Source organism: Chanos chanos, chromosome 8 (assembly GCF_902362185.1).
Source record: "Chanos chanos chromosome 8, fChaCha1.1, whole genome shotgun sequence".
NCBI lineage: Eukaryota > Metazoa > Chordata > Actinopteri > Gonorynchiformes > Chanidae > Chanos > Chanos chanos.
The window spans coordinates 32,320,747-32,335,552 of NC_044502.1; the positions used below are offsets into that span (position 1 = coordinate 32,320,747).

Sequence of the window (14,806 nt, forward strand, 5' to 3'; positions counted from 1 at the left end):
TAATAATTATGATCTTAGACAAAGTCATTATTTTGTATATGCTGCTGTACGATACCTGTAAAAAAAAAAAACTTAACACAATGTAGGACTGTACTGTCTTGCCTTACCCTTAGGAATGAAATTCTTAAGGATAAAAATTTAAATAAGGACAGGTCATTTCAAGACAGTTTATGAAGACATGCAACATTTAACGCAGAGAAGAGTGTGAAAAAGTGGGTTGTTATGGACCTTCCATTCCTTGCGCTGATTAGAGGTGTTCATGGATCTAAAATTTCATACCCAACTAAAAATGGTCCCCACATGTCTGAACCGAAATCTGGCCCAGACCCATACAAATAAATAAAATACAGACCTTAACAGAGCAGTACCCAACCACTTGAACCCGGGCCCAAAACCAGCCTGAACCATTTTAATGTGTGATAATCAGCTACTACATTTACTACATTTATCAACAGTCGAGCTGAGAGTCTGCATAGATGGGGCCAACTTACCCACTAGTATAATGTTTCAGTTTAATATTTTTACTTTAAATGTTGGGTTGTAGTGGCCTAATCATGACGGAAAATTCTTATACCTTATATACATGACTGGAAACAATGTAACAGCATTAATTTAAGCGATTTGACTTGACAAAATTAAGATTGAATGGAATTTGACAGCAAAAATGAACCAAACAGAACAAAACTTGTAGGTCACACAAAAAATTAATCAAAAAGGCAACATGGTGTCATGACAATGCAGGCATCCGTTGGTATTCGAACTCTCTTTATCTGAATTTTCGCTACAACAGCTCTTGAATTTTTGATACCCAAATTTTGGCATCCAACTGAAAATTCGCTACAATGAAATTCATGAAATTTACATTTAATTGCACCTGAAAGAAATTCATAATTCACATGTATGAAGTGCAAATGATGTAATTGGTCCTAGTGTACCATCAACTGTTTCTGTTCTGTTTTCCTGTCTTGTATTCCCTTTGCTTTGACATGTTTGTGCATGGTCTTTATTTTCATCTCAAAAATAAAATGTAACCCATTAAAATGGGACCACAAAAGGTTAAAAAGCTCATTAAAAATGAAAAAGAAAGAAAAGTGCATTAAAAGGAAGAGGAGATGAAAGTGATTAGGAGAATGGTTGCTTTGTACTGGATATAAGAAACACAGTTTATTTCCGAAATGTTATGTGCAGTACTGTACGCAATGTGTTGTTGTGTACTCCACAGAAATATACCCTTTGATGATTTCAATAAATGTTTGATAATTTGGTAACCGGTGTTTGAAGTGCTTTATATCATGCTGAAAACATGGGTTGGTAGTTAAATCCGTTTTTTGCAGCGTTTCACTGATATTTGGAGAAATTGGTTTAGGGTTTTTGGATGGGCTCGGATCATATGATTGGTTTCCCATGTAAAATAATGGGAAATAGTATTTCAGTATCCAAAATTTCAGTATCCTATCCATTCCCTGGAATTGATTAAGTCTGGATATGAAAGGATGCCTAAACTTAATTTGGTGCAACAGTTCTCAAGTGTGTACAGCACAATGCTGAATGCTTGGGTATCTCTGTGTTATGTTCATAACCAGACACCTGAGGTAACAAGACCCTGACCCAACTTGGCCCTGTGAGAGACGATAAAATCTGGACCTTAACCTGCCCGGGTCCAGGGGATGGGTCTCAGGTTTCTGGGGCTGGTTGGACCCGTAAAAATTTCTAGCACTACAGTGCCTACGTGTAAGAAACCAAACAGTGAGATAACCAGGAGAGGTTCATTCAGTGCATCTCTGCAAATACATCAGTAACAGCTCTCAATAGGGTGTCCACTTTCCCATAACATTCTATATAGATGGATTAATGCATGCCAGTGGATGGTGGATTGGAGCTGGATAAACTTTCAAGACTTTGAGTGAAGAGCCCCAGACCTGCAGCTTGCATGTATGGCATTACTCCTAATATACATACCCCCACACACATAGACTTGACCCAGCGTTTTTATGTATCAGGCACTTTAGTGTCTCCTAATGGGTGAGTGTTTCAATCTCATATGTGAGAGAGAGACTCCCCCCATTTGGAAACAAAGAGTTGTGTGTGTCTATGTGTGTGTGTGTGTGTGTGTGTGTGAGAGTGTGCATGTGTGTGTGCATATGTGCGTGCGTGCGCGCGCGTGTGTCTTTTGTATGCACTAGAGGTGGTGGGGTCTCTTTGTAATTGCTCCTCCATGGGAAAGTGTCCTGAGGGCTGATATGCAAGGACCTCCCTGTTTGACAAGTAGTTCTCACTGATGCTCCCGGCTGCTTGCCGAGCAGCTGGAAGGCATCAACTCCAATTTGGAGTGCTCTTCTCCTTCGAGGGCAGACGCAACTGTCACTGGCCCTAACCCCTTTCCCCACCTTCCCCCTCTCTACGTTAGAAAATTTAGAGAGGAAACTGGGCCAATGCGAACTATTGCTGAGAGGCTCCAGCCTAACTTCAGCCAAAAACCCTGTTCACCACGAACACCTCACTTCTATATTTCACTATTCCATGCCATTTTCGATTATGTTCTACAGTTGTTTTATTAATTGAAACGTTACTCACTGGGTCAAGCTGCTTTGGTGGCCTCCATTGTATGTGAGACTGCAACGCAGATGAGTGGTGAGTGAAATTGTCTGATAATTGTGCTGGAGATAAGCCAAGACTGAAGTGGAGTCAAAATACACTAGGTGAATCGAGCCACTAGTCCTAGAGCATGATACAGTGAGGCAGTCAAGATGAGGGCAGATCGTTCGGTTCTGTTTTATGAGATAGATCACTCCTCTTGCCCTCTGAACTGTCTAGTCCTGAACTGTCAATCTAACTCATGTGGATGAGTGAGTTCTATAGATAGAGCGTGCGACTCAGTGACTGGCTGCAAATACAAAATATAAATATATAAAATAAACATATAAAATGTTGATCAGTGATTACCTGTGAGCTTATAAAATGTGATTGTGTGAGAATTTGTGAAGAATGTGACTTTGATTATACCTGTATCTCCTTTATGTTCCTATAAGGCACATAAAGGAGATATGATGACAGCCCTACAGTTATAGTAGACCTAGCTGTTATCTGAAAACATCTCTGGACATACTGCCATTTTCTACCAGGTTTGTGTGCCAGTAGATGACAAACCTAGTGAGGTTGGTATAGGCCTAGGGTTCAAAGATTAGGGTTTTGAATTAAGGACCAGATGGAAGGAGGATGGTATCTTGAGTGAGCTGCTAAGGAAAATACTGACTGGAAACAGGTCCATGATCTTGGTGGAGGTCAACAGGTTCATTTTTTTTTTTTATTCAGAGCACTGTCTCTGTACTCAAGAACAGCTACTGTACCCCAACTAACCTACCAACATTAAATAAATACTTTTGAAAAGTGAAAGCAAAAAAGACTAATCCAAAAATTTAAGTGCATATCAACAGCAAGGTAAGGCTCCTACTGGATATATCGTAAAGAAGGAGACAAGAGAGTCAACCACTTCAAAGTACTAAGACTAGGCCTAGTGACTGAGTTTAGCTTTCATATACCTGCTCTTGTAGTGGTCGATGTTGAAGCTGCCAACTTTGCACTTGACCTTGGTGTAGATGTCCTGCATATCCACTGAGGCGCTCAGATCCTCCATCTCCGCAATCACACAAATCTCTGTCAAAAACATACAACATTAACATGTAACATGTTAACAACAATGTAATGCTTCTGCAGTTAAATATTATCCAAGGTGCTCTTTCACAAAAAAAAAAAAAAAAGAAAAAAAAAAACATTCTTGAGAATTAATATAAGCACAGATACCAGATACCTTTCAAAAGTACTAAGCACAATGAGGAAAACATCTTTGAAGTTATTTCTGGATGAGGACTTCAGTTACTCCTTTTTTCACATAGCTTCAGACCAGCTCTCTAAACTGACTTCTTAATCTTAAATTTAACAGACAAACAGTCAGTCTTGACCTCAGAGCACCAGCTAAGGGCATACCACATGGCTGATCTCTCTGTCTTTAAACACATATGTTCCTGATGACACCATTTTGAGTCGTAGCCCTTGCTCTGTGCTAATCAACAACAGCCTGCTGCGGCAGAGAGAGATTTCCACTACCGGAGAGCCATGTCAAAGGACTGTCAAACATTGCCACGCCAACGCCTGGTTGCCTAGCGCCCCGGGGCCAGCTGCACGAGTGCTCGGTCAGAGAGCGCACTCCCTGCTTCCCGTGTTTGGAGGGCCAATACATCCGCACAGCAGTCCTGACCCGAAGGATAGCTCGGTGTGCCACTAGGGGTCCAAACAACAACTGTCTACACACACGCGCTCCTTGGCTGAAGGAACTGAGGTAAGTCTTTGTATGCATTTTATGGGAAGATTCAATTTCTAGTTTCCCCCTCTAAACACAGATGAAAGACAAAACTCCTATGAGCCATACGTTATCATCACACAGGGCTTAGCAGGGGAAAAAAAATAAGAGGAAGAAAATTAGAGATTAAAGGTTTTGGCCAAACAGGTGGGACATCTGAGAGGAGGTTTGGCACATCTGGAGACATTGTACTCTCTTAAGTGAGAGAGCAAATATACTTCCCTTATAGTAAAGGTCAGGCCAGTTATCAGCACCGCATAGAATGTGCAGTTCTGCTCATCAATATTATAGTTTCTGACCAAATAATATACAGGGTGTATAATTAGTTACTGCTTCAGACATGGCTTTTGGTGTTAGATTCACTTAAGCAGCTCACATGGCAGATATTAACTTCAAATCCATACTAAGACCTATTTAGGATGTTCTTAAGTCAAACCATCACTGGGCGTTCCTCTCTCAGCCTCACTGAGGTCTGGTGGGCAGATGCCGACTGTTACAGGGCCCAATTAAAGGTAAATCTCTCCTTTCAACAGTACTGTAAATCAGAGCACAAGGCTTGAGATTCATCGCCCCTTTATTTATTTGTCTTTGTTCCCCCTTTTCCTTCGCTCACTCGTTTGCTGAGAACATGCAGGACAGCTGAGAGAGTAGGGAAGAGAGGACAGAGAGGAGACGATCTCTCAGTCAGCCTGCCTGGGTTCATTCCGCGTGGGGTCACATGGAGTATACGAAGGACTACAATAGGCTGACTTTTCTGATAAGGAACTGTGTAAAACCCTGTCAGCTCAGCGTTATTAAAATTCCAATATTAAAGACTCCCATTGCAGCTCCTGCCGGCAAGGTTAAGTCTTGTGGGTTCAGTGAGTGAGGGACAACTCGAAACTCAGTTATCAGATGTGAGATAATATATGTTCTTTGGTGTAACCACCCTGCCAAATAAAAGTCACCCAAACTTTAAGTATGAGCATGTGTGGAAAAATTAGTGGTTACGTCAGTATCATTATGCCTGTCTTACCAAACCTATATATATATATATGTGTGTGTGTGTGTGTGTGTGTGTGTGTGTGTGTGTGTGCGCGTGTGTTTTTCTGACTATTAGTTTTTTTTTGTTGTTTTTTTTAAAGTTTCCAGTTAAAAGAAACAACAGTTGTATTCATTTAAATAGTCCATTAAACATCAGTCTCTATGATGTATAGTATATCAGAAGGCAAAGGGAATTGTACCTGTTTTTTTGGCAGTCGGATCGGGAGCAAACAGATTTACGGCTACCTTTGGAAGCATCCACTGCATCCACAGGCTGACCTTTCCACTGGCCCCGCCAATACTACTGGTCTTCTGCTCCAGCGTTACTGTATCTGAGAACGGCGAATCCTCAGCTGCTGGAACAGAATCCCCCTGAAGGAAATATGCAACAGCTATTAAATCACAGTGTGCATCAAATGTTTAGGGCTCAAAACTAAACTCCAATAATAAATATGGCATAAAACCATCACGAGCATGAGGAGTCATACATTTTTATGTCAGCCACAACATTGTCTGTCACCTACTTGAGTGTGTTACAGATATGAACCTTAGCACAGTTGGTGATATCTGTTTTAATGGATGTTTACGTGTTAATCTTACATATAGGTGCTATGAGACATAGACTGACACTGCTACTGCCTGGAATCCTAAGGAGCCCGAGGCCCAATCAAAAGGCAGAAACTTTACAGGGACTGATAGAAGTTAGGGATTTCCAGCGACTGCAAAACCGCAAGATACGTCAGCACACAGACAGTGTTCAAATGCAGGGTCTTTACTGGAACTGATTTTAGTTGAAGCTTTGTCAGAGGCCAGGAAAGCTGAAGTTATGCAGACAGACAGACAACGTTCAACAGCAATAAGGGACAAAGATGACATTAAAGAACGGCCATAACTCTGTACCAGGGAAATTGATGCACTGGGCACACCGCAACCATGTTTGGTTTTGCACAAAAATGAGCCTTTACTGACACACAAAAGGAAAGTTGGTACAGTACATGTGACTGGCAAAAGTGTTAACCTCTTGGATTAGCCTCACTGGGGACTGGTACCATTTTAAAAGACCTAAAGAGACAGCAAAAGGAACATGAGTGGGAAGCAGACAGCCTCCCCAGAGAATAAATGAAGAGAAGGGAAAGCCATGGCCTTTGGCAAGTTCTTAGCTCATTACCGGGGGTTTGGCACGACACTGCGATGACACTGGGGGTATTTTTCTTTTTTTCTTTCTTTCTTAGCTTTCAAACCTCCTCTGCCTCCTTTTTTTTTTTCCAAACATATATCCACTTGTCTGACATGGGAAGAGAGAGAGAGCTGCAAACAAACAACCAGGCACTTTCCAGCCTGTGAGCCGCTTTTCCTTTTCAGAGTCACTTTTCCCACCAGCGTCTCTCTCCTAAACGACACAGCTGCAAAACACCATGTACTGGTATCAACTAAACCTGTGGTTCTGGAGCGGCGTGGCGGTAGCGAGGTTATCAACCGTCTCAATTAGCCTCGCTCTGCGGCTTTTCTGATTACAGCCTCAAAAGGGGAACCAGATGGGACAAATATGTGCTCCGCCAGGCGACACAGATCTTCACAAATCGAATTCTGGGGTGGGTTGTAGGGTGGATTGGCGGCTGACTGCAGATCTCAATAACAATGGACGACAACAATATAAACAAATTATGATTATGTAGGGGCAAAAAATAGATCTATGTCGATGGGAAGCCTCTTCAAGGCCAACTGATGGGAAACATGTGTCCCAAGGGTTGAGAACAATACATCTGCCCTTCAATATCTCTTTCCAAGACATCTTCACTGTTCGAAAGGCTCTCAAAGAAAACACCAAGATGTTTATTCAGAGAAAAAGCTGACCACGGACAAAGCTCCACGGAGATTTACTATCTCAAGATGAAAGAGCATGCATAACATTAACATGGATCTTCTTCTATCATCACTATCATTTTTGACACACAGGCCACACACTCTTCTCCTCTTTCGATCACACAAATACACTATCTCTTAACCTCGATTTCCCTCCCTGTGAAGGCGCTAATCCAGTGTGCTGAAGCCAATGTGCAGCTAATTTTGTATCAAGCAGTAGTGTTTTTCTTCTTCTTTTTTTTTTCTTGACCATAAAGGCCTTTCAAAAATCCCCCCCCCCCCCCCTAACATCTCAGCGCGCCAAAGCGGTAAAGTACACAGTGGAATTTCTGCTCGGCCTGCTATGCGCACCCAGCTGTTGGAGCCCCGTTTATTTTTCTGTCCAGTTTGTCTTTTCTCATCAGGGAGACCCAAATAAAAAGTGTGGTGGATGTAGGAGGGGTGGGCTAAAAGGTATCAGGGGAGCGAGGGTGGCCGAGGCAGGGGCGACCGAAAAAAGGTTGGGAGGGGAGGTGGTCTGCCTTATCATAACAGCTCCTGCATTCTTGCTCAATCAAGCCCATGCTTCCCCACGGACTAAACACTTCTACTGCTGTTTGAGCTTGAGTAAACACTGACAAGTGGGCCTGTCATGGCCCCCTATGCACCACACACATACACACACACACACACTCACTCTACCTTTAGGACTTGGACCACAACCACCACTCCCATCATTTTTCAGAGAAAACACACTCACACAAACGCTGCCACTGCGCTCCATACACAGAGATGGCAGAGACGACTGCATGCTGCTGTTGCCACCGGCTTCTAACTGCGCAAGTCCATTACGGAAACCACTTAAGGCAACTCCAGACACCCTTTTTTTAAAAAGGGTATTTAGTTTTGGACAAAGAAAACAAAACATGTCACTCAGGAGATGGCAAGTTAGAATAAAGCTCATTGTTTTCCATTCAAATTCACCCAAGCCGGGCACATAGCAATGCTCGCCGCAGTTTTCTGGAGCGCATTTTACACGCAAACGTAAATAAAGTCTCTTGTTTTCACTTCATTGAGAGGGGTCTTGTATAAGCAAGTTTATACTCAATCACGGGTGGCTTACACAACTCAAATCGATATCATGTCTGGGAAGATCAATTAGGAACTCTGTGCAATTCTCTTAGCGTGGAAAAACTCGCTTAAAAAACAAGCCCCCCAGTCTCTCACTGGAGAGTCTAAACAGCCTGTGTGCCCACATTAACATCAACATGGCAATGCACGAGAAAAACAATGGGCCATATCAAAATGATGGATAACTCTGAAGCCTGATGCCATGGTATGAGAAATTTAATTCTGGGTGGTTCTACTGCATTCCCATACTGCAGTGGGTTTTCTGCCGTGATTAAGCCCATGTAGAGACGACAATTAAAAGTATGGGCTGCAAAAAAACAATGATGATGGGTGACATGCAGTTAACGCATTCAATTTTGAAGCCTTCCCTGAGTTGAATGAGATGACTTTAAATTCATTCCAAATCTAATCAGCTGTATCACTAATCATATTTGTCTTAATGCTGCATTTCAGTAGATTTTAGCATACCACTCAATGATACGGTCTGCATTTACAGTCATTCCTATAAATACTATCATAACCACTGTGCAGAGAAAGCTAGCACATTAACGTCAATACCACAGGGGAGACCTTGAAAAAGTGAAATGTGCCATTTGTGACGTAGGAACATGTCATATATCACTTACTTATCCCTCAGAGAACGAGGTCATAACATTGAATATTAGCAGGGCTCCTCAGTCAAGGTGAGGGATCATTCCTATGACCAGAGGGTGCGAAATACAAGGTAAATGCAAACCTCAGTTGGAGATCCAAAGTCAGCAGAGGGGCTGCATGTGCTGGTGTCAGGGGGTGCAGTACCGGCACTGCTGTGCACAGGAGAGTGGAGGCCAGCCTGTGTAGGGCTGGAGTCGGGAAGAGCAGAGGTCTGCCTCAGCATACCTGTCCTCTGCATTCGCTCCCACGTGGAACTCCAGCTCAGGAAGAGCTCGTACAGCAACTGCACCTGAGATAGAAATAGACAGGGGGATGAGAAAGATGAAGGGAGAGGTTTCTTTGATTTATTAATTAATCTGCAATTTCCCTGTTGTATCTACTATATAAATTGATCTATGTTGCATGAAACTAAAACTGTTTGTCTAGATTCTATAGTAATCAAGTGAAGTATCAGTTATGGAGTAAACAGATGAGAGAGAGAGAGAGAGAGAAACAGAGACAGTTTCAAGCCTGTTGCACGAACTCAGACTGAGTAGTGGAGGATACAAATGATTTCAGGCCTGCTGGATTTGATGTAGTGCAAGGAAATGCAGCTATAACAGGAACTCTTAGTCAGACAAACCTGTATAAGTACACATGAAAGAAAACATATATACAAAGATAACTTTATATTCAGCATTGTGTGTGTGTGTGTGTGTGTGTGTGTGTGTGTGTGTGTGCGCGTGTGTGTGTGTGCGTGTGTATGCCTGCGTGTTTCACTTACTCTCCTCAAATGATTTACAAATGAGAGAGTGTATGAATTTCAATATTATCATATCACAGTATGAAATGAGACAATATAATTCACTTAAGCCTTGAATTTAATTAATTATTAAAACGATTCAATAAAAAAAAAAAAAAGCTGAAAAGGGTTTCTCATGCTGATCAGTTATTTATGTGTGAGAGTGTTTGTGTGTGTATGGCTTGCAGCGGGGAGTGGGGGGGGTGGGGAGGGTTTGCAGCAGTCTTTCTGAATGAGCTCATTTCTGGAGATCACACAGATACTTTATGCTCCAAGTTCCTCTTGCCTTCAGCACCAGAGACTGTCCAGTATATGCACAGACACACACACACACACACACACACACTTGCTCCATAAATAAGCATAAATCAAAGGAGATAGGCATGACAAAGTGCCATTTCAAACAGATCCTGGAAGCAGTGGTAAACTGCATGAGTGAATGGCCAAGAGTTGCCAGTCAGACCAGATGCAGAAGGGAGAGAGAAAGTTGGAGAAAACTTAAAAAAACTTACACTCAATATAAGCAAAAAACACTGTGTGCGTCCGTGTGTGCACGTGTGTGTTTGTAGATATGCATATTCAAAGAGAGAATCAAGAATGACCAAGACAAAGGATTTTAAATACTTTGATATGGCATGAAAAAGGTCAGACGCAACAGTGTGAGTATGTCAAAAAAGCAACCCTTTGTGGATTTTTCAAACACATTATCCACCATCCAAAAAACATGCAGCCAATGTCCTGCGGTTGGAGACTGTTCTCTGATGACATATGGCAATAGAGACTGACATTACTTTTGGAGAATACCAGACAAACTACAGTCAATCAACTAACTGCTGAGAATAACAGCAAAACCTAGAATGGCATATCAAAACTTATCATTTGTCAGCAGATAACCTAACCGAGACTCACTAAATACTGAGTAAAGAGGCTATTTAGGCAGAGGATAAAAGATTTAGACAAAGAGAATATCAGTAGTCAAGACAAACAAATGAATTTTAATAAATGGTTATGAGATACTTGCAGAGAAATTAAAATCTGCTTTTAAATCATATCGGCTGTTCCAATTCATTTATCTATCGTTTCAGCCCAATGTTAATTCTTCTTTTATACTTCAAAGGTACAATACATCATTCTGTCAGTTGGCTTTATTATTCTAACTCAAGCCGACAGAAATATTTAACTACAGATCTTGCAACATCTTGCTATAGATGCTGAAGACCTCCACAACCTAAAGTATAGCAAGGTCCTTTTTCTTTTCTTTCTTCTCCGTGATCACACTCTTAAAGGGTACCATTCCAAACTGAATCAAAACCCGATGCAAAAACAGCCATGATAGTTTTAAGTAGCATATTAGCGTGCCATTAAAGTAAATCCACTATGATCATATGTCTTTTTTTTTTTTTTTTTTTACTCATGGTAGCTGTGGATCTGAGTATTGTGGTTTTCCTAATTCCATGCTTGTAACAAGGCAAAGTCAGTATCTAATTACACACATGTAATTAATGAAACCACTAAACCTCTGCTCCAAATTACACCAGTTACTCCATCTTCACCACTAGCTACCGCAGTAGTAACTACAGCACCACAATTTGGGTCTGTTGTGACCAATTCAGCAATTGTGTATACACATTTAAACGATTTTCATCTTTGGAAACTACGTCTGCATTTTCAAAGACATATTTTGGCATATCTTTGAGGCGAGTACTCCAGGATCCCCATGTTCTCTGAGTTTGTGTTTATTTTTTCCCCTTTCCCGGTGTTGTATTCATTTAGCGTCTGAGGAAAAAAGAGGTCAGAGCTGGTGATCAGTGGCTACTGCCAGCAGGAAGAATGGCAAAGGAGCCAGGGTTGTTTTAGAGCCAGAATGAGATGTCAGTGCTCTAGAGAACAGTAAGCTGGGCTCAACTGACAAACTATAGGGGCATGAAGAGTTTTGGTTGTGAAACTGAAATTACAACTCCAAGCAAACCAGCAGTTACTCATTAAAAAAAAAAAAAAAAGAAAAGATCTCCAGCAAAGATAGTTCAGTTTAAGGGTGATGATAACTCTGACTCACGATCTTATGTTACTTGCTATGACTCACGGCGCAACAACTGTGGGACAACTCTGATGTTCTGCTGTGTTATGTGAAAGGACATGGCATATGAGACATGAGATAAGATGTTACATCCTGTTATCAGATAAAAACACATGGGACACTTCTACTACTATGTTAAACCTTATACAAATGTCATCGCAAGTGTTAATGTGGCCTTCATATTATTGGAAAGTCAAATCCCTGCGACTCTAATCTAGAGAAGCCAAGAGGTTGGGCTGAGAACTCATAATGAAAAGTAAAAAATCTGTCAGTTTCAGTCTCTCCCACACAACCACATCTATAGCCATGCCCTCAAAGGAAAGGTCAACTGTTTTTTAAAATGATTTTTTCACAACTATTTTTCAAACTTAAAAAACCTCCACCAGTGGGGACTTGATGCACTCAATTGGCAATGACTGCCAAGTTTCAAGATTCTAACAATTAGCACACGTAGCTGGAAACAACAGGAGTTGGAAACAATAGCAATACATGAGGCCATAGTTTGGCTAGCTTATGTCTTGGCCTCATTACTCCCATTGTTTCCAATTGAAGAACACATCATTAGCATCCTGAAACTCAGCTATCACAGCCAAGGGAATGCATCAAATTCACCAGATTCCCACCAACAGATCCAAATTAAGGTAAGAACATCAGAACACACACACACACACACAAATGTGTGTGTGTCTTTGTGTATGTTCTGATGTTCTAACCTTAATACTTAAGAGGATATATACATGCATGCATATATACATGCATACATACATACAAAAAGTGCCAAAAGTGTTTATAGTATAATCACTTCCAAAAGAACAAAGAGAAAATCTCCATGAACTCTGAAGAAGATCTTCTACTGATGTGCTGAGTTGAAACAAGAAAAAACAAAAATGACATGGCCAAAATTATTAGCCGTCTGACAATTAACAGTCAATAGTGTAACCTTTCTGACTCACAGCTGACAGCAAACTCTTACTGTAGTTCCTAACTAGGTTGGCACATGTCTCTTGAGGGATCTTAGCCAATTCCTCCACAGCAAATTGTTCCAGGTCATTCAAATTACATGGTTTTCAAGCATGGACCTTAACCTTGAGCTTCCGCCATAGATTCTCAATAGGATTGAGATCTGGGCTTTGATAGGGCCACTCCAGGATCTTGATTATGGTGTCCTTCAAAACGTTTTGGACCAACTTGGATGTGTGCTTCGGGTCATTGTCTTGCTAGAAAATCCAACAGTGACCTACAGCCAGACTGACAGCAGATTTCTTCACATTATCCTTCAAAATGTCAACATAATCTTTTTTCTTCATGACCCCATGCACCCAAACAAGGTTCCCTGTACCTGAAGCAGCAAAACAGCCCCACAGCAATATGCTCCCATGTTTAACTGTGGGAGCTGTGTTTCTAGGGTTGAGTGCCATTCCCCTCCTTCACCAAACAAAAGCAACATCCATGTGCCCGAACAGTTTCAGTTTTGTCTCATCAGACCAAAGGACAGACTTCCAAAACTCATCCCCATGTTTCAAATGGTCACAGGCAAACTTCAGTCTGGCTTTGATGTGCTGTTGTGTGAGCAATGGAGTTTTCTATGGGCAGTGACCTTGAAGCTCACCACGATGAAGAGCCCTCACAACAGTCTTCCTTGAAAATTCCAGAAGTCCAGAAGAGGCCAGTTCAGCAACAATAATCTTTGCAGAGATCTGGGGGTTCTTGCTGTCATCTTGTTGATGATTTCCTCTCCAGAGTCTTTGATATGTTGCACTTGCTACCATGCCCAGGTTTGTTTCTAACAGAATGTGTCTCCTTATACTTTGCAACGATGCAACATACAGCTGTTCCAGACACCATGAAACACTTGGAAATGGAAGTATAACTGTCCTCCTTAGGATGGGCATCCACTACCTTCTTTCTCAGGTCCAGACTTACTTCTTTGTTTTTTGGCATGATGAAATTACTTCTTACAAAGAATGTAAGAGAGGTGCCTGTCAATCTAGCCTTTGAGTACCACTAGCCCTGTTCATTGGAATCCATTTAGTAGAGTTCAGTGCTCCACTCAATTCAGATGGGGTTCAGGTGGGGGTTGAAAGCTAAAAATTTCAATTTGATACATTTTCTTGAAGAATTCACATGGGAGCTAATAATTTTGACCACCCCAATTTTCAGTACATTTTTTACACAGCAATCTTGAAGATTTTTTTAAAAATCCAAAATGTACAGAATGGGGGCCTTCAAACTGATTAATGTTTTACTCTGAAAAGTTTTATGAATGATGTTAACATAATGAATGATGTTAACTTAACTGTACACACACACATACACACAATCATAGAGATGATCTAACAAAAAGTGAATAGGTTTTAAAGGGTTCTGAATACCATTCTGAATACAGGTTCTTACGAATTTCTTTAAGTTAGTTTAATAGACAGTCAATAGATAAGTGTGATGCTTGAACTGGACCAAAACAACAGTTAAATAGGATGTAATGCGATAGGATGTAATACCAAAATAAAACAAACAAAACAATACAGTTGCCTGCGATGGACTGGCGACCTGTCCAGGGTGTTCCCCACCTTTCGCGCAATGAATGCTGGGATAGGCTCCAGCACCCGCCGCAACCCTAATTAGGACAAGCGGCTTAGATACTGAGTGAGTGAGTGAGAGAGAGAGAGAGAGAGCGAGAGAGAGAAATTGAGAGCAATACAGTTGCAGTAAGCATGGGGTGCTCACACAGACAGACTCCAGTCTCATGCATCCATAATTCTTCTGGATTTTTAACACAGCAAGATGTGTTTGAAAATAGGGGGTGCTGCAGAAGAGGAGGGATAAAGGGGGTCTTTTGATGTCTAACCCAGAGATCAAACTCCTTCTGTACACAGTGGGTGTTCCATGCTTCTTATTATATAAGGTACAAGGAAGAAACAAGTAATAGAACTGGTAGCACCCC

At 41.4% G+C, this 14,806-nt stretch overlaps 1 protein-coding gene across 1 annotated transcript in view; it reads right to left on the reverse strand.

Annotated features, from left to right (window-relative positions):
- vps13b (vacuolar protein sorting 13 homolog B) overlaps positions 1-14,806 on the reverse strand; it is a 256,450-nt gene that overhangs the window by 111,083 nt on the left and 130,561 nt on the right. Inside the window, exons 24-26 of the mRNA XM_030781914.1 lie at positions 9,090-9,296; positions 5,581-5,752; positions 3,540-3,654 (exon numbers count right to left, since the gene is read on the reverse strand). Of these exons, the coding sequence (XP_030637774.1) occupies positions 3,540-3,654; positions 5,581-5,752; positions 9,090-9,296 (494 nt within the window). The remainder of the gene's footprint in view (positions 1-3,539; positions 3,655-5,580; positions 5,753-9,089; positions 9,297-14,806) is intronic.